Here is a 21,774-nt window from a genome sequence, read left to right on the forward strand (position 1 = left end):
AACAACTTTCTTCTTCTTCTTCTTTTTCTTCGTTTTCTTGATTAGGGTTTAAATTTTTATCGTTTGGAGTGCGGTGACGAAGAGAAAAGAAATGGCTGGAATTCATCGGAGAATTGAATGCTGGAGCTGCCAAGAAACGACGGGAATTTTCTAATATCTCGAATCATCAACTGTCTCTACTCGTGTACTCGATTTCTCATTCCTCCAAACTTGTGAGTGTTTCTCTGTTTTTGGTCTCTGTTTATTGTGTGTATTTTTTCTCTACCGTAGGAAAATAATTGGAGTACTGGGTTTTATCTTCTTTTTTTGTGTATTTTTTTTATTACTGGCTCGATGATTCACTTTTGTATGTTGGTTATGGGGTTTCTTGTATAAATTTGTGTATGCAAGGGAATTGTAGGTGGTTTTGTGATTTTTTTTCTGGGATCTTATTCTAGGATTAAAGAAGTAAAATGATTGAAGTTACGGGTAAAAATTAAAGTTGTGAAAATCAAGTGAAGTGATTTGAGGGTTTTTGATATGAGGGGATTTACGGGATTTCCTTTTCTTTTTTTTTTGGTTGAGATTGTGATATTTGGAAGTTGAATTCTTCACTGATTTTAGCAGGAAATGCTTTGATTATCAAGGGATTTGTTTAATCTTTTTAAAAATTATGTCTGAGTTACGTATTCTTTTAATGGTTAAAAAGTATAAGACACTTATTTTAGTAATTAGTTGTTATAAGGAATCTTATTTTCCTTAAGTAGTAGTAAATTCATTCCTGACATTTTTTTTTATCATTAATATGTCACTTGTACCAGCTATATTATTGTTTGGTTCTGCATAGATAAAGTCATGTGGGCGATGAGTGTGCACTTTCGTATTGTGGTGTCTATACTGAATGTTGCCTGAGTGAGGCGAAACGCTCAAATGGTTGCACCTAGCTCCAGATTTTAGCTTCCAAAGCGAGGCTTTGACACTATGCTAATGTTTACAAGTAGTGACTTCTCTAATGTAATTTTTTTAAAGTGGTTTGCTAGTTTTAATACTTGCCAATTCCACATTCTTTTTGGTCTTTTGCTGAAGGGTTGTAATAGGTACAACTCCTCCATGACATTAGTGCTTCCCTGCGCTACAGTAGCAAGATATTTAAGGAATAAAAAAAGAAGGTTTATCTGAGAATCGATATTGAGAAATTTCAGGACTCGACTCTGGAACCTGTTTTGCCTTGTTGAACTGTTTATATGATTTCCCAACATCTTATTTGAAAATGAAGTTCCTAAAGGTGTTATTTTCGACTTTTAGGTTGATTGATTAGAAACTTAGGCCCTCTTATCTATTTTCCCACTCCTGATGTCCACATTAATAAGCACCATCTGTTTTATCAGCAAAGAGCTTCAATGAGAAAGAAGCTAAGCAGAGAGGTGGTTGTCTTCATTTTAATTCATTGATCCCTTTTACCTAGCATGATCAGTTGGCTTTTGATTAGTCATCCATCATTAGAACGAAAAAAATGATTTTTTTGAGTTTGAGTGCTCAACATGGATTAAAATACTTCAAAATGTCACGAATCGGTCATTTTAAATGTGATGCCTTTTCTTTTGCTCGTTCCTCGCTATTGTTGAATATAGGTGTTCCTTTTCTTATCTTTTTTTTCTTGATTAATTTGTGAAACTTCAGCATAACTTATTTCCTTTTAGTATAGTGATTTATTTACTTAGAACTATGTACATGCCTCAGGATCAAGATTGATGGGATAAAACGAGACCCTTGGTTCGTTCCTTTGCATTCCCTTCATTGTGAAAGGTTGGAGAAACAATTACCTTCATTAGGTACGAAACATAATATTTGATAATTACTCTGCCCAGCTAAATTTTTGTTGCGTCTTTCTTTTTGTTAAATATATGAATCAAATTGTTTAAGTGAATTTTTCTAACTTTGTTTTTTTTTAAAATGGGTAGGGCGGGGGTCCTTGGGGTGGAAGGGGCGGGGGGACTCGGGGCATAATGCCTCGAGGTCAGTAGGGTAGGGGGGCCTTCAAGGCATGGCGCATCGAGGCGGGCGACGGGTTCTAGGGGAACGACGCCTCGAGAAAGGCGGGGTGGAGGACCTCGAGGCACTGTGCCTCAATGCTGGCAGGGCGGGGAACCTCGAGAGGGTGGGGGCCTCGGGGTCGAGGTGGAGGGAGGGGCCTCTAGGCACGATGGTGCCTCGAGGCGAGGTGGTAGGGGTCACAAGGCAGAATTGTGCCTCGAGGCGGGAGGTGGGGGCCTCGGGGTACGATGGTGCCTTGAGGCAGGGGTAGGGGGTCGAGGTAGGGGTGGTGGGGGCCTCGAGGCACGACGGTTCCTCTAGGGGGGCCTCAGGGCACGATAGTGCCTCGATGCGGGGGTGGATGGGGCATCGGGGCATAACGGTTCCTCGAGGCGGGGGTGGTGGGGGTCTCGGGGTAGGACGGTGCCTTGAAAAGGGGGTCTCGAGGAACCACGGTGCCTCGAAGTGGGGGAGAGGGGCCTCGGGGCACAACAATGCCTCGAGGCCGGAGAGGGGAGCCTCGGGGAACCACGATGCCTCGAGGTAGGGAAGAGAAGGTCCTCGGGGAACCACGGTGCCTCGAGGTGGGGGGAGGGGGGGCCTCTGTAACATCCGGCAATTTGAAATAACTATGAAGAAGCTTGGAATTGGAAATAGTCATTTTTGGAAAGAATTAAAAATCTAGAAAATTTGGTTAAGTATGGGAAAAAATGAGTTTTTGGTCAATTTTGAACAGTCATAACTCCTAGTTCAGGATGAGTTAGGTGTAGTTCCAGTTATGTTTGCTAAGTTCGTGGAATGGTCTTTCCAACGCCACTGAGTTTGCTTGATTCTGAGTTCGTATGAGGGAGTTATGTCATTTGGAAGTTGGGCAGTTGGCAAGGAAGTCCGTCCGAAAATTTGTAAGGGTATTTTGGTCTTTTCCCTAGCCTTTTCTTTTGGATATATAGTTTTAGACTGATTTTGATCAGTTTTTCTCATTTTAAAGAGTGAGAGTGAGGGTTTGTTAGTGAAAAGGAGAAGAAGAGGAGAAAGAGAAGATCAAGCAAGGTTTCGTCAAAGATCGTCGTGGATATTGTCGGGGGTGATCCCTATTAGGTATGTGAGATCATAGTGTTGGGTTAATTCTTTCCCCCACGCGCTAAACTCTTTTTAATTCTGGGAAAATATTGGTTGTGTTGTTGAATTCTTGTGGTTGTGTTGGTTGAAGTTTGTGGTTGTGTTGTTGAAGTTTCTTGTTGGTTTGGTGCATATTTCCGGATGGAATTTTGAGTTAAATCTATTGTTTATTGAGGGTTTTAATGATTCTAAGTGATTGGGGAAGAAACCATTCGATTTTATGCGAAATAGGGTGAGAAAACGAGAAAATAAACTTGCTGAAATTTCTGGGTTGGGGGCTTGGCGCGATGCGCCTGCCAGAGCGCCCCAAACCAACCTCTGAAGTTTAGGGGCTGGCGCCCCGCGCCACCCATAGCGCCAGGGTCACCTGCCCCATCCAGTTTGTCGTTGGTTGCCCCGTTTGAGAACATTTAAAGTGCACCTTCACTCATTTTCGATTCTAACTACTCTAAGCTACTTCTAAACACCTAAAAGTCATTCCTAACATGATCATAATCTTGAGTTCATAATTCAAATTCAAGGTAGAGTTGAGAGTTATGTTTTGAGAATTCTTTAGAATATTCTAAGAAAATCTCTTTGAGTCTTTTTGAGGAGTCTTCTACAATTTCTAGTAACTTGTTTCAAGACTCGAGCAAGTGAGTAAGAGAATGAGAAGTGTCGTATACATGCGTTCCATGTAGCTTGTACACCTTCGAGTCAAGTCGTTCTTTTACAAATGTTTAAACCTTGTTTTAAGACTTAAGCGTAGAAGTTAAGCAAGTCAAAGTAAGTCTTTAAAGTTTTTCAAGAGTCTTTATTGAACGTTTTAACTTCATTTTAAGGCTCAAGTTCCAAGTTAAGTATAGAGTTTCAAGTTGAGTAAAAAGCATAGAGTTCCAAGTTAAGTAAAGAGTATAAAGTCAAGTTCATTTCTCAAAAGTTATTAGGGAACTAAGTATTCCCCAAAGAAGTTTATAAATTTTTTCACATTTAAGATGAGAGGAACCTGAGATTTCCAAAAGAGTATTGAGAAGTTTGAGTACTATCTCTTTTTAAGAAAAGATGAGTTTTGCGAAAGAGTTTCTAAAACATGATTAGTATAACAAATCGAGTATCTCATCAATGTTTAAAGAATATGGTCTCTAGATATACCATCAATGTTTAAGCAGTATGAATATCCCGAGTCATCAATGATCATATTAAAATATGGTTTTGAGATGTTCTTTTTAGAAAGAGTTTTCCAGAGCCTTTAGGCTAAGCTTTGAGTAATTATCTCAACTAAAGAAAGATGTGTTTAAAACACTTATGAGCTAAAGTAATTTTGGGAGTTGTCTTGAGCACCGAATTGGGGACACGAGTTCATATTAACTCAACTTTCCATAAGAACCATGTAGCCAACATGGGACTTAACGGGTCATACTTTTTAGATGATCACGTAAGATTAAGCTAGTGGATCCACTTAGTAAAGTTAGCTTCATATATCACGGTAAGGTATAAGATGGTCCTTGGGCAATGTGAGGTAAAACGTTGTATCACTACTTAAGCATATAGTGGTGGTTGTCGGTTAGAGAACTCCCACAGTAGAAATTGCATGGTTCCTCGAGCGGTTCTGCTTAGTATCGATGGGGGTATGAGACTTCATTCATGCATTTCACAAGTAGACTTTGAGAGAAAGTATGGTATTTTCATGATATTATATAAATATGATTTTTACGCCATTTTAAAAATAGTTTTACAAGCTTTATATATTGCATGTGTCTTATTGATTTATATCGAGTTCAGTTACTTATTAGTTGAACAGAGCCAAGGTAAGTTCTCTTTCGTATCCCTTTCAAGCTTAAGTTGTTGTTTAGCGGTCCAGCTCGCATACTCGTACATTTCATGTACTGATGCCAGTTGCCCTGCATCTTATTATGATGCAGACGCAGGTACCCAGGATCAGCATCCAGCACGCCGTTAATCCAGTTGAGCACTCCAGAGTCAGTGGTGAGCCTCTTTGCATTCTAGAGGACTCGATTATTTTGTTCTCTTAGTTTTGCTTTATTAGGATGTTGTGGGGTCTGTCCCAACATCCATCTCAGTATTTTAGAGGCTTCATAGACAGTCAGTCAGTTAGTTTTGAGTCTCTCATCTATGTATATATGTAAATATTCTATTTTGGGACTCAAGTTGCCTTTTTGGCCAGATTTTATCAGTTAGGTTATTTTATAACCTTGCATTGCATTGAGTAATTCTGTTGGGTTAGGTTTCCGCTGAGTTAAGAAAGTCAGGCCAAGGGTTTGCTTGGGGGCCAGCAATGGTCTTCGAGTGCCGGCCACGTCCAGGGTGTAGGCTCGGGGCGTGACAAACTTGGTATCAGAGCACAGAGTTCAACAGTCCTAGGGAGTCTATGAAGCTGTGTCTGTAGAGTCCTAGTTGTTGATGTGAAGCGCGCCACATCTATAATTAAGAGGCTGTAACATTTAGGAAGATTTCTCACTTCTTTCACACTCATCTCGTGCGTTAGAGTTTATCTCTAAAAAGTTTCCTTCTAATTTGTGTTTGCGTGTGTTTTCAGAGGATTATGCCTCCACGAAGAGCAGTCAGAGTTCATCCAGCTATGAGGAGTATTGAGGAACAAGAGTTACCAAGTGCCCAAGAAATGCAAACCCAAGAAGAGATCAAATATGCTGATTTTCATGAAGCTATCCAGATGTTAAGTCAAGTTGCGACCTATCATGTTGGGCAGAGAGATAATCGACATGAACTGGTTGATATTTCAAGGATCCGTGAACTCTTAAGGATGAACCCACCAAGCTTCACAGGTTCAAGTGTTACTGAGAATCCGGAGAACTTCATTGAGGAGCTTAAAAGAGTATTTGAAGTGATGCATGTTGCTGAGTCGGAGAGGGTGGAACTAGTTGCATACCAATTGAAGGGTGTTGCTAGAATCTGGTTCGACCAATGGAAATAGAATAGGGCTGAGGATGCGCCAGCAGTGAGTTGGGTTGTGTTTGAGAGTGCTCTCATGCGGCATTTCTTTCCTCGTGAGTTACGAGAGGCAAGGATAAAATAGTTTCTCACCCTTAATCCAGAGTTTATGGGTGTTCATGAGTACAGTCTGAAGTTCACACAACTTTCCCGCTATGCTTCGAAGATGGTTGTTGACATGAGGAGCAGGATGAGTTTATATGTTGCTGGGTTGTCTCGTTAGTCAAGCAAGGAAGGTAAGACAGCTATGCTGTTAGGGGATATTGACCTAGCAAGATTTATGATTCATTTACAACAAGTTGAGGAGGATAAGTTGAAGGATAGAGAATAGTCTAAGGATAAGAAGGCTAAGATAGTAGGGGACGAGTTCAGGCAGCAAAAGAATGATGCTAATCAGTCATCCTTCCCACAGAAACAGAAAGGACCTGCTCCACCATCTGCTAGTGCACCTTCACCTAAGAACAAAGATGGGTATAATAGAGATTCCTATAGTTTCAGGGCTAGACTTGCCTATCCTCAAGGCAGTATGGTGCTACGGGGTAGTAAGGCTCCTACATGTGCTAGGTGTGGTAGAACCCACCCAGGGAAGTGTCGTCAGGGCCAGACAGGTTGCTTTAAGTGTGGACAAGAGGGACACTTCATGAAGGAGTGCCCAAAGAACAGGCAGAGTAGTGGAAATCTAGGCAATAGAGGAGCTACTTCTATTACCAGCGGAGGAGCAAACCGCCTCTATGCAATCACCAGTCACCACGAGCAAGAGAACTCTCCAAATGTTGTCACTGGTATAATCAAAGTCTTTCTTTTGAAGTGTATGCTTTGCTAGACCCTAGAGCAAGTTTATCTTTTGGAACTCCTTATGTTGCTTTGAACTTTGATATTATACCTGAGCAACCTAGTGAACCAGTCATAGAGTGGAGTAGTAGTTCAGTTGTGCCTAAGGGTCGTTTCATTTCGTATCAGTTAGGTTATTTTATAACATTGCATTGCATTGAGTAATTCTGTTGAGTTAGGTTTCCGCTGAGTTAAGAAAGCCAGACCAAGGGTTCACTTGAGGGCCAACAATGGCCTTCGAGTGTCGGCCACATTCAGGGTGTAGGCTCGGGGTGTGACTGCATTGAGGCACAATCGTGCCTCGAGGTAAGGAGAAGGGGGCCTTGGGGCACGACGGTGCCTCGAGAAAGAGGGAGGGGGGGCCTCGAGGCACGAGCAGGGAGAAAGGGGACCTCGGGGAACGACGGTGCCTCTAAGCGGGGGGAGAGGGCCTCGGGGAATGACAGTTCCTCGAGGCAGGGGTGGTGGGGGCCTCGAGGAACGACGGTAACTCAGGGCCGGGGGTGGTGGGGGCCTTGAAGGACGACAGTGCCTTGAGGTGAGGGGTGGTGGGGTCTTCGGGGCATGACGGTGTCTCGAGGCGGGGAGTGCTGGGGGCTAGGGGCACGACGGTGCCTCGAGGCGGGGGTCGGGGACTGGAGGCACCCCCGAGACGGGGTTTTTCTTTGAACTTGGGGAAAACCTTCAATAAAATCCATACTAATACTTCGCCAAGCCAGAGAAGGTATTTTCAAAAGCTGCAAAGAGACCAGGACAGGCTATTGAATCAGCTTTGCTATTCTAACACACAACACCCTTTTGACATAAACCTCAACTTCCTTTCAACAGAACAATGCAATCACTCTTCTATAAATATGATACATCCCATAAATGACCTCCCATCAGTGCATCATGCCACAACTGATTATATGAACTGGTCGTTATTTCTAATATAATGAACATCAAGTCGTTAGTATTATATATCATTTCATTAAGAATTTGGGGAACAAAGGTTAATTGCCCGGTACTTCACTACCTTGAAAACAAACAATATATTATTCGATCTAGGGTTAATTTCCTAACTTTTTCACTTTCAGAGAGCTAATCAAGTAGCAATTTCTATATTCAATAGGTGTTTATTCGATGCTTCTGTTCTTTCATTAGAAAGAGTGCACTATTCTATTTTACAAGCTTTTCTGTAAATAGTGAATTCATCTGTTGAAATTTGTGATGTCCGTATGAAATCAAGGCCTTTCCTTATATTATCCATCAGAAACTTGTAATTTTTCCAGGATAGTTTGCTTTATATTCTGTGAACCATATGTCTGGATAATGCAATTCATTTGCACAAATTCTGCTTTAGGATACAGTTAACCCATCTATGCATGTCGGTACCCCTGTGACTAATAGTCGACAGAAACTTTTACAGGGATTCTGCAGTAGCCCAACAGCTGTTCAGATGTACCATATGCTTTATCAGTTTGATTTTGGTTGGAGTATGCCTCTTGGAATGAATTGTCCTCCATAGTCTGTACAACATACTCAATCAGGTAGCTCATAGGCAGAAACCAGGAAATAAGGTTGATACATTGGATTAGTACTTTGGTAATCAATGACAGAGCCACATTGACGGTGGTTAGTTGAACATCCTTTGTCGGAGAATTATACGTGTCTGTAAAGATTTATGTATATATAGGTCAAAAATTACTTTTATACATATTTGTTAAAATCTTGAACACCTTTTGTGATATTCCGGGCTTCGTCATTATTGCTAGTTGCTAGTTGGGAGCTGAGACTTGCATATCTGATTAGAATGGAGTTATAAGGTCCTAATAAAGAAAGGGAATGTATGTTCTCTTTATTAGAAATAGGTTCTTGATTAAAAATCTTTTCTTTCTGATCGTTTATAGTGAATTGTAATTGACTTAGAATGTGTTCCCACTTCTTACAGCTCTTTTATTGGAACCGTGTCTTTTTTCCTCTTTAGGTGGTAGGAGTGTCAGAAGTCAAAAGTAATTTGGTTGTAGAAGGAGTCCGACTTGGGAATAACTTAAATGGTAGTCTCATATCTTATCCTTGTTGAATTATTTACTATTTGACATCATTTGCACATTAATCTGTAAGACTTAACTTCCATTTCAAACTATTTCTTTGTGAGTCAGCTTGTAGGGCCAAATTTCAGGATATTGATCAGAGAAAACGTGTAGCTGCTGTAGGAAATCTTTCTGGTATTAATGATTCTGAGGTATGTCCAATGTCCGATGGCAATTGAACTCAATGTCTGTGTCTCGGGGCACGGGGGATGGGTGCCTCGAGGCGAAGGGTAGGCCTTAAGTCCAGTTCAGTGTCTTTACAGGTCTATGATTGTTAGTTGGATCTATCTCCTATGATTGAACTCAAATCGCTTTCTAATCTGTTTTTGCCGTTTAAATTATTAATACTCGATCTTGGTTATAACAGGATCTGCAAAAATGTAAAATATGTTTAATCCCCACAAATTGACAACCTTGCATTTAGTTATTATTAGAGTTGTCCTATCAATTATAAGTGTAATTGCGAAACCAATATTTGATGCATTTCCTCTATAACGGGGCTATATGCAAGTTTATAATTCTCTTATAATGGCAAAATAAAAATCTCTATGTTGTAGTAAGATATCATCATTTGTCAGCTTAGATCAGATGCTTATACGTGGAAATTGTTAACGTTGGTTAGAGACTTGACATGTTGCAGACCTATGTAGTGATTCTTTCTGATTGAATTGTTGTTTATGCTTGCACTTGGTGGCAACATTCGGAGAATCATTCCTACGTGCAGCAAGATGCTCATGAGTTCTTCATTTAAATGTTGGACAAGGATCAATGACAAAGAGAGGAATGCAAGTTTGGCAATCAAAGGTATATTTTGATGAGAATGGTTCTTACACTTCTTGTCTCATGTAGGACATGGTCTGGGGTCTGTTTGCTTTGAATTAGCATATCGCTCATCTCTTTCTATTTGAAATAATGCAATACAGTGAGTAGATATGGTACAAATCTTGTCATGTACATGCTCGATTTCCAATTTCAAAATTTCCGCTTGTACTTCTATTTGGGATCAATTTCATTGATGAGAAAATGGGTGATTCATGTATTAAGACCTTGAGAACTTGAGATTTTTGTGGCTTCCTCTTCTACATTGTCTCTTATAAGAAACATTTCTTATACAGATAATGGAGATTGCCAGTGTATAGCTCATAGGGATTTCTATGGGCCCTTGAGATCTAATGTCACTTGTGCATCATGCGGTTTCACTTCAACTACTCATGATCCTTGTATGGACATTTCTCTCTACTTGAGTGCGTGCAACTCCAGCCGAAAGGATTTTGGCAGTAAGTTTGGTAAGCCAAGTGAATCTCTTGTAGGTTGCTTGGACCTCTTTACATGACCAAAAAAATTGGGATCCGATCAGAAACTGTACTGTGGAAATTGTCAGGAATAGCAAGATGCATTGAAACAAATGTCCATCAAAAAGATCCCACTTGTGCTTTTATATATTGAACATTCCCCCCCCCTTCCCCACCCAGAAAAATGTTCAAAAAGATCAATCGCCGTGTGCAATGTATTTTCTCTTTGGATATGAAGCTATATTTATCATCTTCAACTGTAAGGAAAAGATACAGGAACAAAATCTTTTTGTTTGACGGTGATGAATCAGTTGTTTATACATAATTTGAAATTATTGCAGTGATCACACATTTAGGAATGTTAGAATCTGGTTGCTACGTGACTTATTTGCGTTTGAGAAACCAATGGTACAAATGTGACGGATAAGATTGTGTCATGTGTCCTTATTTAGTCTTCCGTTAGTATAATATGTGATGGAGGGTTTCTGCATACCATTTACGATAGTTTGGGGTATATTTGTCCATTTTCCCATTATTTTTTACTACGTATAGTATGAAAAAAATTCTTTACCAATTTATCAAAATGGACAAGTAAAATGAAATATCTATTTTTAATATAAGATTCAAGTAAAAAACATTCAAAAAAAGAAAAAAAAAAAAGATTACTTCTTTTAAACTCTATAACCCTACCCCTCTTTGATTTCCTTCTCTCTTCTCGCTTTCAATAATAAAGAAAAAATGTGTTGTGATATATTTTGCTTTCACAAATCATAATGGTGAGTAAAAATATCAAATGTTGACTGGAATATAATTACAAGAATATAACATGAAGTGTAAAAGGTTTTTTTTTAGGGGTGTAATTTCATAGATGCAATGTGGAAGGGTAGAGTATACATATATCTTATTTATTCCTATTTTAAGAAAGTAAAGAAATTATTTTTAATAAATTCTTGACTGAACCGAACAATGAAAAGAGGAACTGATAACAAGCAGGAATTCCTTCACCTCTACTACTTAGGCCTATCTTTTTTCCTCCTCAAATCTTTTATGTCTAATTAAAATAATAATAATTGAAGTATACTAAAAACACAGAGATCAAAATATTCAATTTGAGGGTTAATTTTATAGATGATCACAAAAAAAAATAATTTATTGTATCAAAATTATTAAATTACTTAAATATAAATATTATAGAAAGTCGTTAAATAATTATTGTAGTTCTTTTAATTACAAAAAACAAAATAAAAAAAATATGTGATTATTGTTGCAACGAAGCAAAGATGTTACTAGAATCATTTTTATTTAATTTCGTTATATGAAAATTTAGGGTCAATTATTTTCTGTTTCCGTAATCGTAACTGATAATCAAACGGCCTCGCCGTGGAGGAGGGGTAGCTGTATTCCGGCGAAATGGCGGACGAGGAAGAGAGAGCACTGGAAGAGCAGCTGGAAATTCAATTGGATGAGCAGAAAGACGCTCTCCATTCTCTCGCTGAAGCACTATCCTCTGATCCTTCCGATCCTGAACTCCTCTCGGTATGTTCCCACAACCTAGGGTTTTCTCCCCCATTTTTTTTCCTTTTTTTAAATTCATTTTATAACCTCCTATGAAATTGTGTTGAATCCTTAAACGAAGAAAGAAGTTTTAATTAGAGATATGGTTTTGGGTGGAATAGCACAACAACTATATATTTTTCAACTTATGCCAGTGTTGTTGAAGCCAAAAAGCTCTAAAAAGTGCTCCATAGTGGAATTAACCTATGGGCTTTAGTTTAAAAAGGTGCAAAATTCATAGTGTTTTGAGCTTAAGGGTGAGTTAAATGAGCCTTTGATAACACTGTATGCAAGTTATGAGAAGTTGAATGTCAACAATCATCATTCAATTTAATAGGAAAAATGACTATCTAATTGTGAAATTAAACTTTCTGGGATAACATAGAGGTTTGTACTTTTCTGTGTTAAAGTGAAAGGAGATAATTGAAATTGCTATCTTTATGGAAACAGGTTCGTGAAGAGCTTGTTCAGTCTATAAAAGACACTGAGGAAGGCCTTCTTCACCTAAAACGTGCAAGGTTGTTGCTAGAGGTTGATGCTTCTTTACATGGTTTCAAGGAGCAAACTGCTGAGGTTGAGGTGGAGCCTCTTGATCCAACAGAGATTGAAGCAGAGCCACTAGTGGATGAAGAGTATGCTGTTGGATCAAAATGTAGATTTCGCAATAATGATGGAAGGTGGTATAATGGTCTAATCGTGGGGTTGGAGGGTTCTCATTTTGCAAAAGTTTGTTTCCGCACTCCAACGTCTGAAAACATGGTGGTGAGTACCCTCTGTTCTCTTTTGCATGTCTCTGTACCGACTTTTCTTATTCTCAGTAAGACTGCTTGTAAGTTGATCTCTCTTTTTCGTTGTTGGTGTTTTTGTTGCATCATTTTAATTATATTTTCTGTACTTTGATAAAGGATAGGGTTTCCTCTTAGTACTTCATAAAGCTTGATTCTATATTCCATATATCCTGCATTGTCTAGACCATTTGGTGTGTACCTTTTCTTAATGATGCTTCAGTAGTTTGTTTGCATTCTTTAGCAACATTTGTAATTGTTGTGCTCGAACTTACCCTCCAAGCTCATGTATTCTGTATCAACCAAACCATATTTAGTTCTTTTATACCAACTTTTTGCCATAGGAAGGCCAAATTGTGGTTCACCCTCTTGTTCACAGTGGTATCTTTCACATAATATTTTGTGGTTCTCTCTCTTTTTGGCTTTTGCTTGTAACATTCTGTGTGGGGATCAAACCTTGTGCAAGCAGATTGCCACAAACCTCATACCAGTGATAACCTCTCACCCAACTGGATACAGAAAGAAAAAAAAACTAAAAAGGTTTAAAATAATGAAGATGAGGTCTAAGAATTTAGATAATTCAGAATACAAAGCAAGGGAACTTTGATGAACATTTACAGATTTGATGAGATGCAGCATCCTCCCTATTTCTGACCACCGAATTGTTCTCTGAAGACATCAAACTAACATCAACTTCACTTTCACTATGTCGCCCTTCCATTAAAAAAGGTTATTGGAAGGAATAATTTTGTCTTCCCCGATTGCCATTATCAAGGATAGATATGAAAATTGTTGAAAGGACAGTCATTTATAAGAGCTTTTGCTTGTCTTGTGAGGAATACAAGTTGGACTGTGGCACAGAAATCAATGATACACTCGTAGGTACTGAAACTGAGTGTTCGGAAAACACGTGCATAGATTGATGAACTGATGACAATCTTCATAGTTATTTTTACATGATTTAGTGCAGTTCATTGATCGGAACAAAAGATTAATTTTAGCTTTTCACTTTTTGTAAGCATATTTTCCATCTATCATAGTACCAAAAATTGTGGAACCTAATGCTAGTTTGGTTTTTGTTAATCAGTCTAATTAAGAAAGTTCATCTCCACTGTCTTTCATATACCCACATAGTTTGGACAACAACTGCCGTGCTGGTCCTAGCAGCTTATTTCCATTCTACAAATTTGATGCACTCTTGTCTCATGTTGATCTTTGGTATGTTTTGTGTTCATAGGTAAATCTTAGCACACCTCCCTTTCTGCTTGAGAAACAGTGAAGTAGTTTTTATATCTCTTCTCTCAGATTATGCAGTCCTTGCTTCTTGAATCTTCTTGTGGTTTCCCTAGTCACAGAATGCTTAGATTCTAGTCTTATCACTTGCTAATGATAGATCACGCTGGTGCAGATGTGCCAGTTCTTTCTACAGCAGCGATGTCGATTTGGTAGTAGTTGCCGCTTATCACATGGTATGTTGGAATGAACAGAATCTGGACTGAGATCTTAGAATTGGTTTGACATTCACATCTTTCTTTGTGTCTATCCCTGGTGGAGAAAATATGAGAGAAATCAGACTTTGCTTTCCCTTTCATCCTGTAGTAAAAAAAAAATTATATTTGTTTCATTTGAAATAAAAGTAGTTAACTGTGTAAGCTAAAGATCTTTCCCTTGAAAAGAGAAATAATTGTCAAGTTGTCTGTACTGGTGTAGAAGTTTTGACTGATAAATTGACTCTTGTAACCCTTGCTACACTTGAATGATCTGCATTGTAATGCAACGGATTGAACGGTTTGCAGTTTTTAAGCACTGTTGACTGCAGTCTGCTAATGCTAATCGGGGGGCTAATATTCCGGAAAATGAAAAATGCCAAAAAAGGAACAAGGATGAATATTATTAGACATGCCCAAAAAAAAAAATCATATTTGTATAGCGGAAACATAGTGCACTCCTATGACTTATGAGCATGGGAAATATACGGGATTCGATTGGTCGATTTTTTCTTTGCTCTTTTTTTTAGGTGGCTGTTATAAACATTGAACTGCTGATCTACTGCTGGATATATCAGTGTGGGATTATGTATGGCGTTTTTGTAGTTAGTTCAAGCCTCTTAACACTCAATAGATGTCTAATTTTATGTTATTTCAGGTATCGACATTCCAATATCCTCGTTAAAGAAGTATATCCCTATGAAATGGGATTCATCACTTGCAGGTTCCTGCATCTGGGCTCGCTCAGATAGCAAAGCTGGACTTTGGAAAAAAGCTGAACTTGGGTCTTGGGACGAAAAGCTTAATTTGGGGCACATTGTTTTCCGTGATGATGGAAGTTCTGCTACGCTTGGAGCTGAAAATATTGAACTGTCTGAACATGCAGAGGCAAGTGATGAAGAAGAGAGTTACTCGGGTTCAGAAGAATCTGATTCTAGTGACTATGAAGAAGATAGTCCAGAAGGGTTAGGATTTGTTGAAAGCACATCCCTGCAGCGTGGTGTCCAGACAGAAACAACACTTTTTGCTAAGTGGGAGAATCACACACGTGGCATAGCTTCCAGGATGATGGCAAACATGGGTTACCGTGAAGGAATGGGGTTAGGTGCATCTGGACAGGGAATGGTGAATCCTATTCCTGTGAAAGTTCTTCCACCAAAACAATCTCTTGACCATGCCATTAAAAACCAGAAAGCTGAGCATGAAGACAAAAAACATAAGAAAAGAAGTAGGGGTGGTAAGAGGAAACGTGAGAAGAAATTTGCAGCAGCTGCTCGGGCTGCAAAAGAAGTAGAGGAATCAAGACCAGATGTGTTTAGTCTTATCAATACTCAGCTTGCAGTGCATGAAGAAACCATGAACAACAGCACAGGAAATAGGCGGCGAAGTAAGGCAAAAGGGGAAGAGAAGAAAGAAGATAGGAGGGCTCTGGTTGCATATGATGATGAGATAAAAGGGTTGAGGATACAGGCTCAGAAACTGGAAGAAATGGTGCAGCGCAACAGAAATGAGAAGCCTGTTTATGAAGCTGCTATGAGGAAGCTAAATGAAACTCGTAAAGCTATAGCCACTGCCGAAGCTGCTCATGCCTCTGCATCAAATGCAGTTCATAGCAAGGAAAAGGAAAAGAAATGGCTGAAATTCTAGAGTAGCTCATAACTTATTTTGTATAACCTGAATGATTTCGAGGTCTTTCAATTCAGTAGGATGCTTCTGGCGAATCACAATTCTTTTAATATTAATTCACTTTCCTTTTTCATGAGTTCATTTTTACTACTTTGATGAGTCTCTATAGGAGTTTTTTAATATTGTTTCTCATTCCTGTTTCTTGAGTTCATTTTTCTACTTTGATGAGTCTGTAGGAGAGATTTTGAAATTTGCCCTACGTCAATAATATAACAGCTTTTGAACTTCACTTTTTATCAGTAATACATCAATTTCCTTTGTATCTGTTGTTGTATCAGTTAAAGAGCGAATTGTTATATCATTATATCACTCATAGAGCTAATTTCAGAAACTCGCTACATTTGGTAACTATCCAAACTATTGCTATGTTGATAATTAGGCGTCAAACTGTTATTATTTCTGGATTTTTATGAGGGAAATCTATCACTTCACTGGTATTTTACACCATCTGAGAACCCAACAAAGCACTAGCTCAAACTGGAGAGGAGCAATATTTGGATTTCACCTCAAGAGTAAAATGCTAAGTCATTGTTGCATTTTTAACCCCAAAGAAACTAAAAGGATCATTCAATTGTTTAACCCTTCTACTCTATTGTTCCTTCGCATCCTACAGCTTTCAGTAAAAATAACAAAAAGAGATCTTTATAAATTTACGATTCAATAATCAGCATCAAAATCTTCACTATTGTTATAGTATCCAGTTCCATATCCATAATATGAATCATCATCATTGTCTCTAAACGAGTCATCATCTTCACCATATTCATTCTCCTGTTCAAGCTCGTGGAACCCAATTTTCAGGTTTTCAGCTGAATCACCATTTGCACATGCCTTAGGTTCCAGCCCTCCAAGCTCTGCCTCTACAGGAACTTGCTTCTGCAACACAATTCAAAGAACAATGTCAAATGCAAAAGAATTTGTTCGTGAAATGGCTGATATGAAATTAGCCCCTTTTCTTTTCTTTTTTTCCCTTTTGGAACTGTTTTACAGATCCTATGACAAACAATAGGTGCATTAAGCACACATCGCTGGACATCCATAGCTAAAGCACAAAGAGAGAGCAGTAGAAAGGAGTACCAATTCATCAGTCAGCTTCTGCAAAGCATTGTAATTTATTTTTGAACTTGTTCTCTGAAAATATTTGAATTATATTTTAGTATAACCAGCACATTCTACCATCTAAAATACAGAATGAGCAAAAAGGATGTTTAGCTGGTATATGCGCACCTTGTTCTCTACTTTTTCCGTTGTTTTAGCAGATTTCTTAGCATGGACATCCTTTTTATGTCCAATTTCCCGTTTTCTTTTCTTCGCATGTAGTTTATCATTACCCTGAGAAAGAAGCAAGTTGAACAATTACAACTTCAAATAGATGGGTCATTAGTAGATCAATAGAGGAGTCGTACATTTAAGAAGACAGAGACTAAGGTACTTCTATTTATCTAATGAAAAATGGAGAGGAGAGAGTGAAGTTGTTGATCAGAAATTGCATCTCTGCATATGAAAGATTGCATTACAGTGCCATTCCATTTTCTTTTTCTTTCATTTACTCTGGAACCACTAAGTTCATTAGATGCCGATTCCTATGTCGTGAATTTCTGTTTGCCTAATGAAAAATGGCGAGGAGACAGTGAAGTCATGGATCAAAACAGGGCATCACTGCATATGAATTAACTGTCAGCAACCTAAGTTTAGGCTACTAAAGCACCTTTCAACTATCTTCCACTCGGATAGGGAGAGGGAGAGGGAGAGAGAGATCAGCAGCAATGAACATATATTATTATCTACAGCTTGCTAAAAGTGGCTTTAGCGGCATTCCATTTCTTAAACTTCCAGTCTTCGCTATGGATATAAATTCTTCGACATTAACAGAGGAATCTAACATATGAACAGGTCTAATCAAACAAGTAGGTGGAAGACAACCACCAGGAAACAAGATAACGAGGATAATGCATCTGGATGAACAGATATGTCAGGACACCACAAGAAACACAGAAGATACTCTATTGTCTATCTTATAAAACGAACTAGAACAAGCAGAAAGGCATTTACTCTTTAAGAGAAGTGTCAATTACTTCAGACAAAATTCTCTACAGTTAAAACTATTATGTAGAAGAGTAGATGGAAGAAGGCAATACCTTAGCAAACTCTTTATTCATTTTTTCCCATATGATCTTCTTGTAATGAATCTCCTTCGTGTTATTGAGATATCCAACAACCTTCGCCACATCAAAAGTTAATTGTGATTACACTGACGTCTATAACCACATAACAAACACAGACATTGAGTTCAACTGCCAAAGGACATTGGAAATACCTCAGAATCATCAATACCAGAAAGATTTCCTGCAGCAGCTACATGTTTTCTCTGATCAATATCCTGAAATTTGGCCCTACAAGCTGACTCACAAAGAAATAGTTTGAAATGGAAGTTAAGTCTTACAGATCAATCTGCAAATGATGTCAAATAGTAAACAATTCAACAAGGATAAGATATGAGACTACCATTTAAGTTCTTCACAAGCCGGACTCCATCTGCAACCAAATTACTTTTAACTTCGGACACTCCTACCACCTAAAAAGGAAAAAAGACATTGTTCCAATAAAAGAGTTGTGGGAAGTGGGAACGCATTCTAACTCGATTACATTTCACGATAACAGATCAGAAAGAAAAAGATTTTTAATCAAGAACCTATTTCTAATAAACAATACATTTCCTTTCTTTAATAGGACCTTATAACGCCATTCTAATTAGATATGTAAGTCTCAGCTCCCAACTAGCAACTAGCAATAATGACGAAGCCCGGATTTCACAAAAGGTGTTCAAGATTTAAATAAATATGTATAAAAGTAATTTTTGACCTATATATACATAACTTTTTACAGACACGTATAATTCTCCGACAAAGGATGTTCAACTGACCACCGACTATGTGGTTTTGTCATTGATTACCAAAGTATCAACCTTATTTCCTGGTTTCTGCCTATGAGCTACCTGATAGAGTATGTTGTACAGACTATGGAGGACAGTTCATTCCAAGAGGCATACTTCAACCGAAATCAAACTGATTAAGCATATGGTACATCTGAACAGCTGTTGGGCTACTGCAGAATCCCTGTAAAAGTTCCTGTGGACTATTAGTCACAGGGGTACCGACATGCATAGATGGGTTCACTGTATCCTAAAGCAGAATTTGTGCAAATGAATTGCATTATCCAGACTTATGGTTCACAGAATATGAAGCAAACAATCCTGAAAAAATTACAAGTTTCTGATGGATAATATGAGGAAAGGCCTTGATTTCATGCGGACGTCACAAATTTCAACATATGAATTCACTATTTACAGAAAAGTTTGTACAATGGAATAGTGCACTCTTTCTAATGAAAGAACAGAAGCATTGTATATACTCCTACTGAATATAGAAATTACTACTTGATTAGCTCTCTGAAAGTGAAAGAGTTGGGAAATTAATCAGATAATATACTGTTTTGATTTCAAGGTAGTGAAGTACCAGGCAATGAACCTCTGTTCCCCAAATTCTTAATGAAATGATATATAATACTAACGGCTTGATGTTCATTATATTAGAAATAATGAGCAGTTCATATAATCAGTTGTGGCATGATTCACTGATGGGAGGTCATTTCTGGGATGGATCATATTAATTGAAGAGTGATTGCATTGTTCTGTCGGAAGGAAGTTGAGGTTTATGTCAAAAGGGTGTTGTGTGTCAGAAAAGCAAGGCTGATTCAGTAGCCTGTCCTGGTCTCTTTGCAGCTTTTGAATATACCTGCTCTGGCTTGAGGAAGTATTAGTATGGATTTTATTGAAGGTTTGCCCAAGTTCAAAGAAAAATCTGCGATATGGGTCATAGTTGATAGACTAACTAAATAAGCTCAGTTTTTGGCAATTTCCCATCCTTATTCAGTTGTTGAGTTAGTTGTCCTATTAAGGAGAATATCTTCAAGTTGCATGGGATGCCTGAAGATATAGTCAGTGACAGGGATCTCATATTCACTAGCAAGTTGTGGCAAGAGTTGTTTGCTATTCAAGGAGTGAATTTGAACACTTTCATTGCCTACCATCCTCAGTCTGATGGACAGACTGAGATTGTGAATAGATGTTTGGAAACTTATCTCAGATGTTACTCTAATAATTCACCTTCTGATTGGGCTAAGTGTATCATTTTCAGAGTGGTGGTTACAACGCTACCTTTCATACATCCACTCAAACAACTGCTTTTAAGGCACTCTATGGTCAACCACCACGATTACATTTGCCATATATGGCTGGAGATTCAGAGTTACCTGAGGTGGACAGAAGTTTGATCACTAGGGAGTTCAAGCTTCAGCCACTGAAGTTACATCTCACCAGAGCTCAGCAGAGAATGGAGCCTCAAGTTAATAAGAAGAGAGGTCTGACAGCTAATTCATGGAAGGTGACTGGGTTTTCCTTATAAAATACAACCTCACTGGCAGGTCATTAAATAATTATGGCTCTTGCATGATCATTCAGAAGGTAGGAGCTGTTGCTTACAAATTGTCTCTGCCCCTGACTTGCTTATTCATCCCACAATTCATGTCTCTTTACTCAATCCTAGTCATGCTATTCCTGAGACAATCACTCATCCACCAGTGGTGAACATGGTCAGTCCCTATTGTCCTCAACCTGTTAATGTATTGGATCGTAAGATGATTCAAAAGGGAAATAAAGTTGTGGCTCAATTTCCCATTCAGTGGGCACATTGGCCAGAAGATCAGTCTTCTTGGGAGGATGTTAACTCCCTGAAGGTTCAATTTCCTGCATTTCATCCTTGAGGGGGTGTTATTGATGTGCCCAGCAATCACATGATTATGAACTGCAGATGGGATTAGTACTTTCAGCTTGCGCGATGGTATAGTGAGGGTTGTTATGAGTTAGCTATCACCACTCCGGCATTACTCTTTAGTCCCTTATGTTTAATGTAGAAAGTTATAGTAAGTACACAATTAGCACATCTAATCCCACGGAGAGTTGCATTTTGTAGATGAATTGGCTGAGTACATGTAATGCTGGAAGACTCCATTTTTACCATATGAATGAGAATCTATAGCTTTCTATTCTCTTCTTAGTTTTTCCTTTGCTCTAGCTGTAATTCGAATCCCTAAATTGCTCAAATCTACATCAAGTATGCTCCTAATGATTCACCGGAAAAAGGTTTAAATTGCTCAAATCTATATCAAGTATGCTCCTAATGATTCACCGGAAAAAGGTTTAAATTGCTCAAATCTACATCAAGTGTGCTCCTAATGATTCACCGGAAAAGTTTACTGTAACAGAAAAACCCTTTACCATAAAAAGAAACCTACATAATTAATGAGAGATACTGTAATGCAAGAAGGAATATAGAAAAAGAAACATTAGGTTGTTTGGCGCGCGAAAACTGGCCCGAACACGAGGGTTATAAAAATACAAAACATTATTACGTTGTTCACCCAAAAAAAGAAGAAAACATACCCTTTGTTCTGTTGATTTTCCATTATCGGAGGGTCTTCCTGTGATGGCCATTGTTACTTTTGAATCAGACGAAAACTTTTATTTATATAAAGAACAGGACGAAGCTTTGCCAACTTCCCTCGGATCAGAATTTATCGAACCCGAACCCGCCCCTTTGTCGGATACCCAAAATATTCTTTTCATATTAAATTGGAAATAACTTATCTTGAAACTACTGTTATACTAGTGAACTTAGTCATGCTTCGCGGTATTAATTTTTAAAATAGTTATCCTTTTATAATTTATATATTAAAATTTAAGTTTTATTCTAATTTATTGTTAACATTTGCTTTCCACTGATTTTTATCAATTAAATTTGAAGAGAGATTGATCTCTTATATTACCTTGTGCCATCAAATAGGACAAAAATATGTGAAAGCTAACAATAATTATCAATAATTGTTGATTTTTTTCACAACATCTCTTTAATTGATGTCTTTGCTATTT

The 21,774-nt window shown here is 38.3% G+C and overlaps 2 protein-coding genes and 1 pseudogene across 3 annotated transcripts; 2 read left to right on the plus strand and 1 right to left on the minus strand.

The window, feature by feature from the left end:
- The first annotated feature begins 5,674 nt into the window (after positions 1-5,674).
- Positions 5,675-10,317, plus strand: LOC125826232 (uncharacterized; annotated as a pseudogene).
- A 1,281-nt stretch (positions 10,318-11,598) lies between these two features.
- LOC125826105 (zinc finger CCCH domain-containing protein 22) lies at positions 11,599-15,853 on the plus strand. Of its 2 annotated transcripts, none has more exons than XM_049505409.1 (4): positions 11,599-11,812; positions 12,281-12,592; positions 14,024-14,084; positions 14,761-15,853. In XM_049505409.1, the coding sequence occupies exons 1-4, from the start codon at positions 11,687-11,689 to the stop codon at positions 15,747-15,749; spliced, it is 1,488 nt and encodes a 495-aa protein (XP_049361366.1). In that variant the 5' UTR covers positions 11,599-11,686; the 3' UTR covers positions 15,750-15,853. The 2 variants fall into 2 exon arrangements, with proteins under 2 accessions (XP_049361366.1, XP_049361367.1); XM_049505410.1 differs by having other exon boundaries at positions 14,827-15,853.
- Positions 15,854-16,337: 484 nt separating this feature from the next.
- LOC125826123 (uncharacterized) lies at positions 16,338-21,352 on the minus strand. The gene is made up of 7 exons (XM_049505426.1): positions 21,289-21,352; positions 18,294-18,363; positions 18,106-18,188; positions 17,927-18,007; positions 17,016-17,120; positions 16,866-16,919; positions 16,338-16,664 (listed from the first exon to the last, which is right to left on the minus strand). Exons 1-7 carry the CDS (start codon positions 21,337-21,339, stop codon positions 16,446-16,448), a joined length of 663 nt encoding a protein of 220 aa, XP_049361383.1. The 5' UTR covers positions 21,340-21,352; the 3' UTR covers positions 16,338-16,445.
- Positions 21,353-21,774: the final 422 nt, after the last annotated feature.

The sequence above is a fragment of the Solanum verrucosum genome, unplaced genomic scaffold (genome assembly GCF_900185275.1).
Source record: "Solanum verrucosum unplaced genomic scaffold, falcon-dt-bn FXZP01000060.1, whole genome shotgun sequence".
Taxonomy (NCBI): Eukaryota; Viridiplantae; Streptophyta; class Magnoliopsida; order Solanales; family Solanaceae; genus Solanum; species Solanum verrucosum.

Bases quoted from the DNA above. Each gene is read 5' to 3' on its own strand.
- LOC125826105 (XM_049505409.1), top strand. From the start codon at position 11,687: ATGGCGGACGAGGAAGAGAGAGCACTGGAAGAGCAGCTGGAAATTCAA. The intron at 12,593-14,023 runs GTGAGTACCCTC...ACGCTGGTGCAG, and splicing joins CAACGTCTGAAAACATGGTG to ATGTGCCAGTTCTTTCTACA. The intron at 14,085-14,760 runs GTATGTTGGAAT...ATGTTATTTCAG, and splicing joins TAGTTGCCGCTTATCACATG to GTATCGACATTCCAATATCC.
- LOC125826123 (XM_049505426.1), bottom strand. From the start codon at position 21,339: ATGGCCATCACAGGAAGACCCTCCGATAATGGAAAATCAACAGAACAA. The intron at 18,364-21,288 runs GTATGTTTTCTT...TTTCCTTTTTAG, and splicing joins GAAAATCAACAGAACAAAGG to GTGGTAGGAGTGTCCGAAGT. The intron at 17,121-17,926 runs GTATTGCCTTCT...CTTCTTTCTCAG, and splicing joins TGAATAAAGAGTTTGCTAAG to GGTAATGATAAACTACATGC.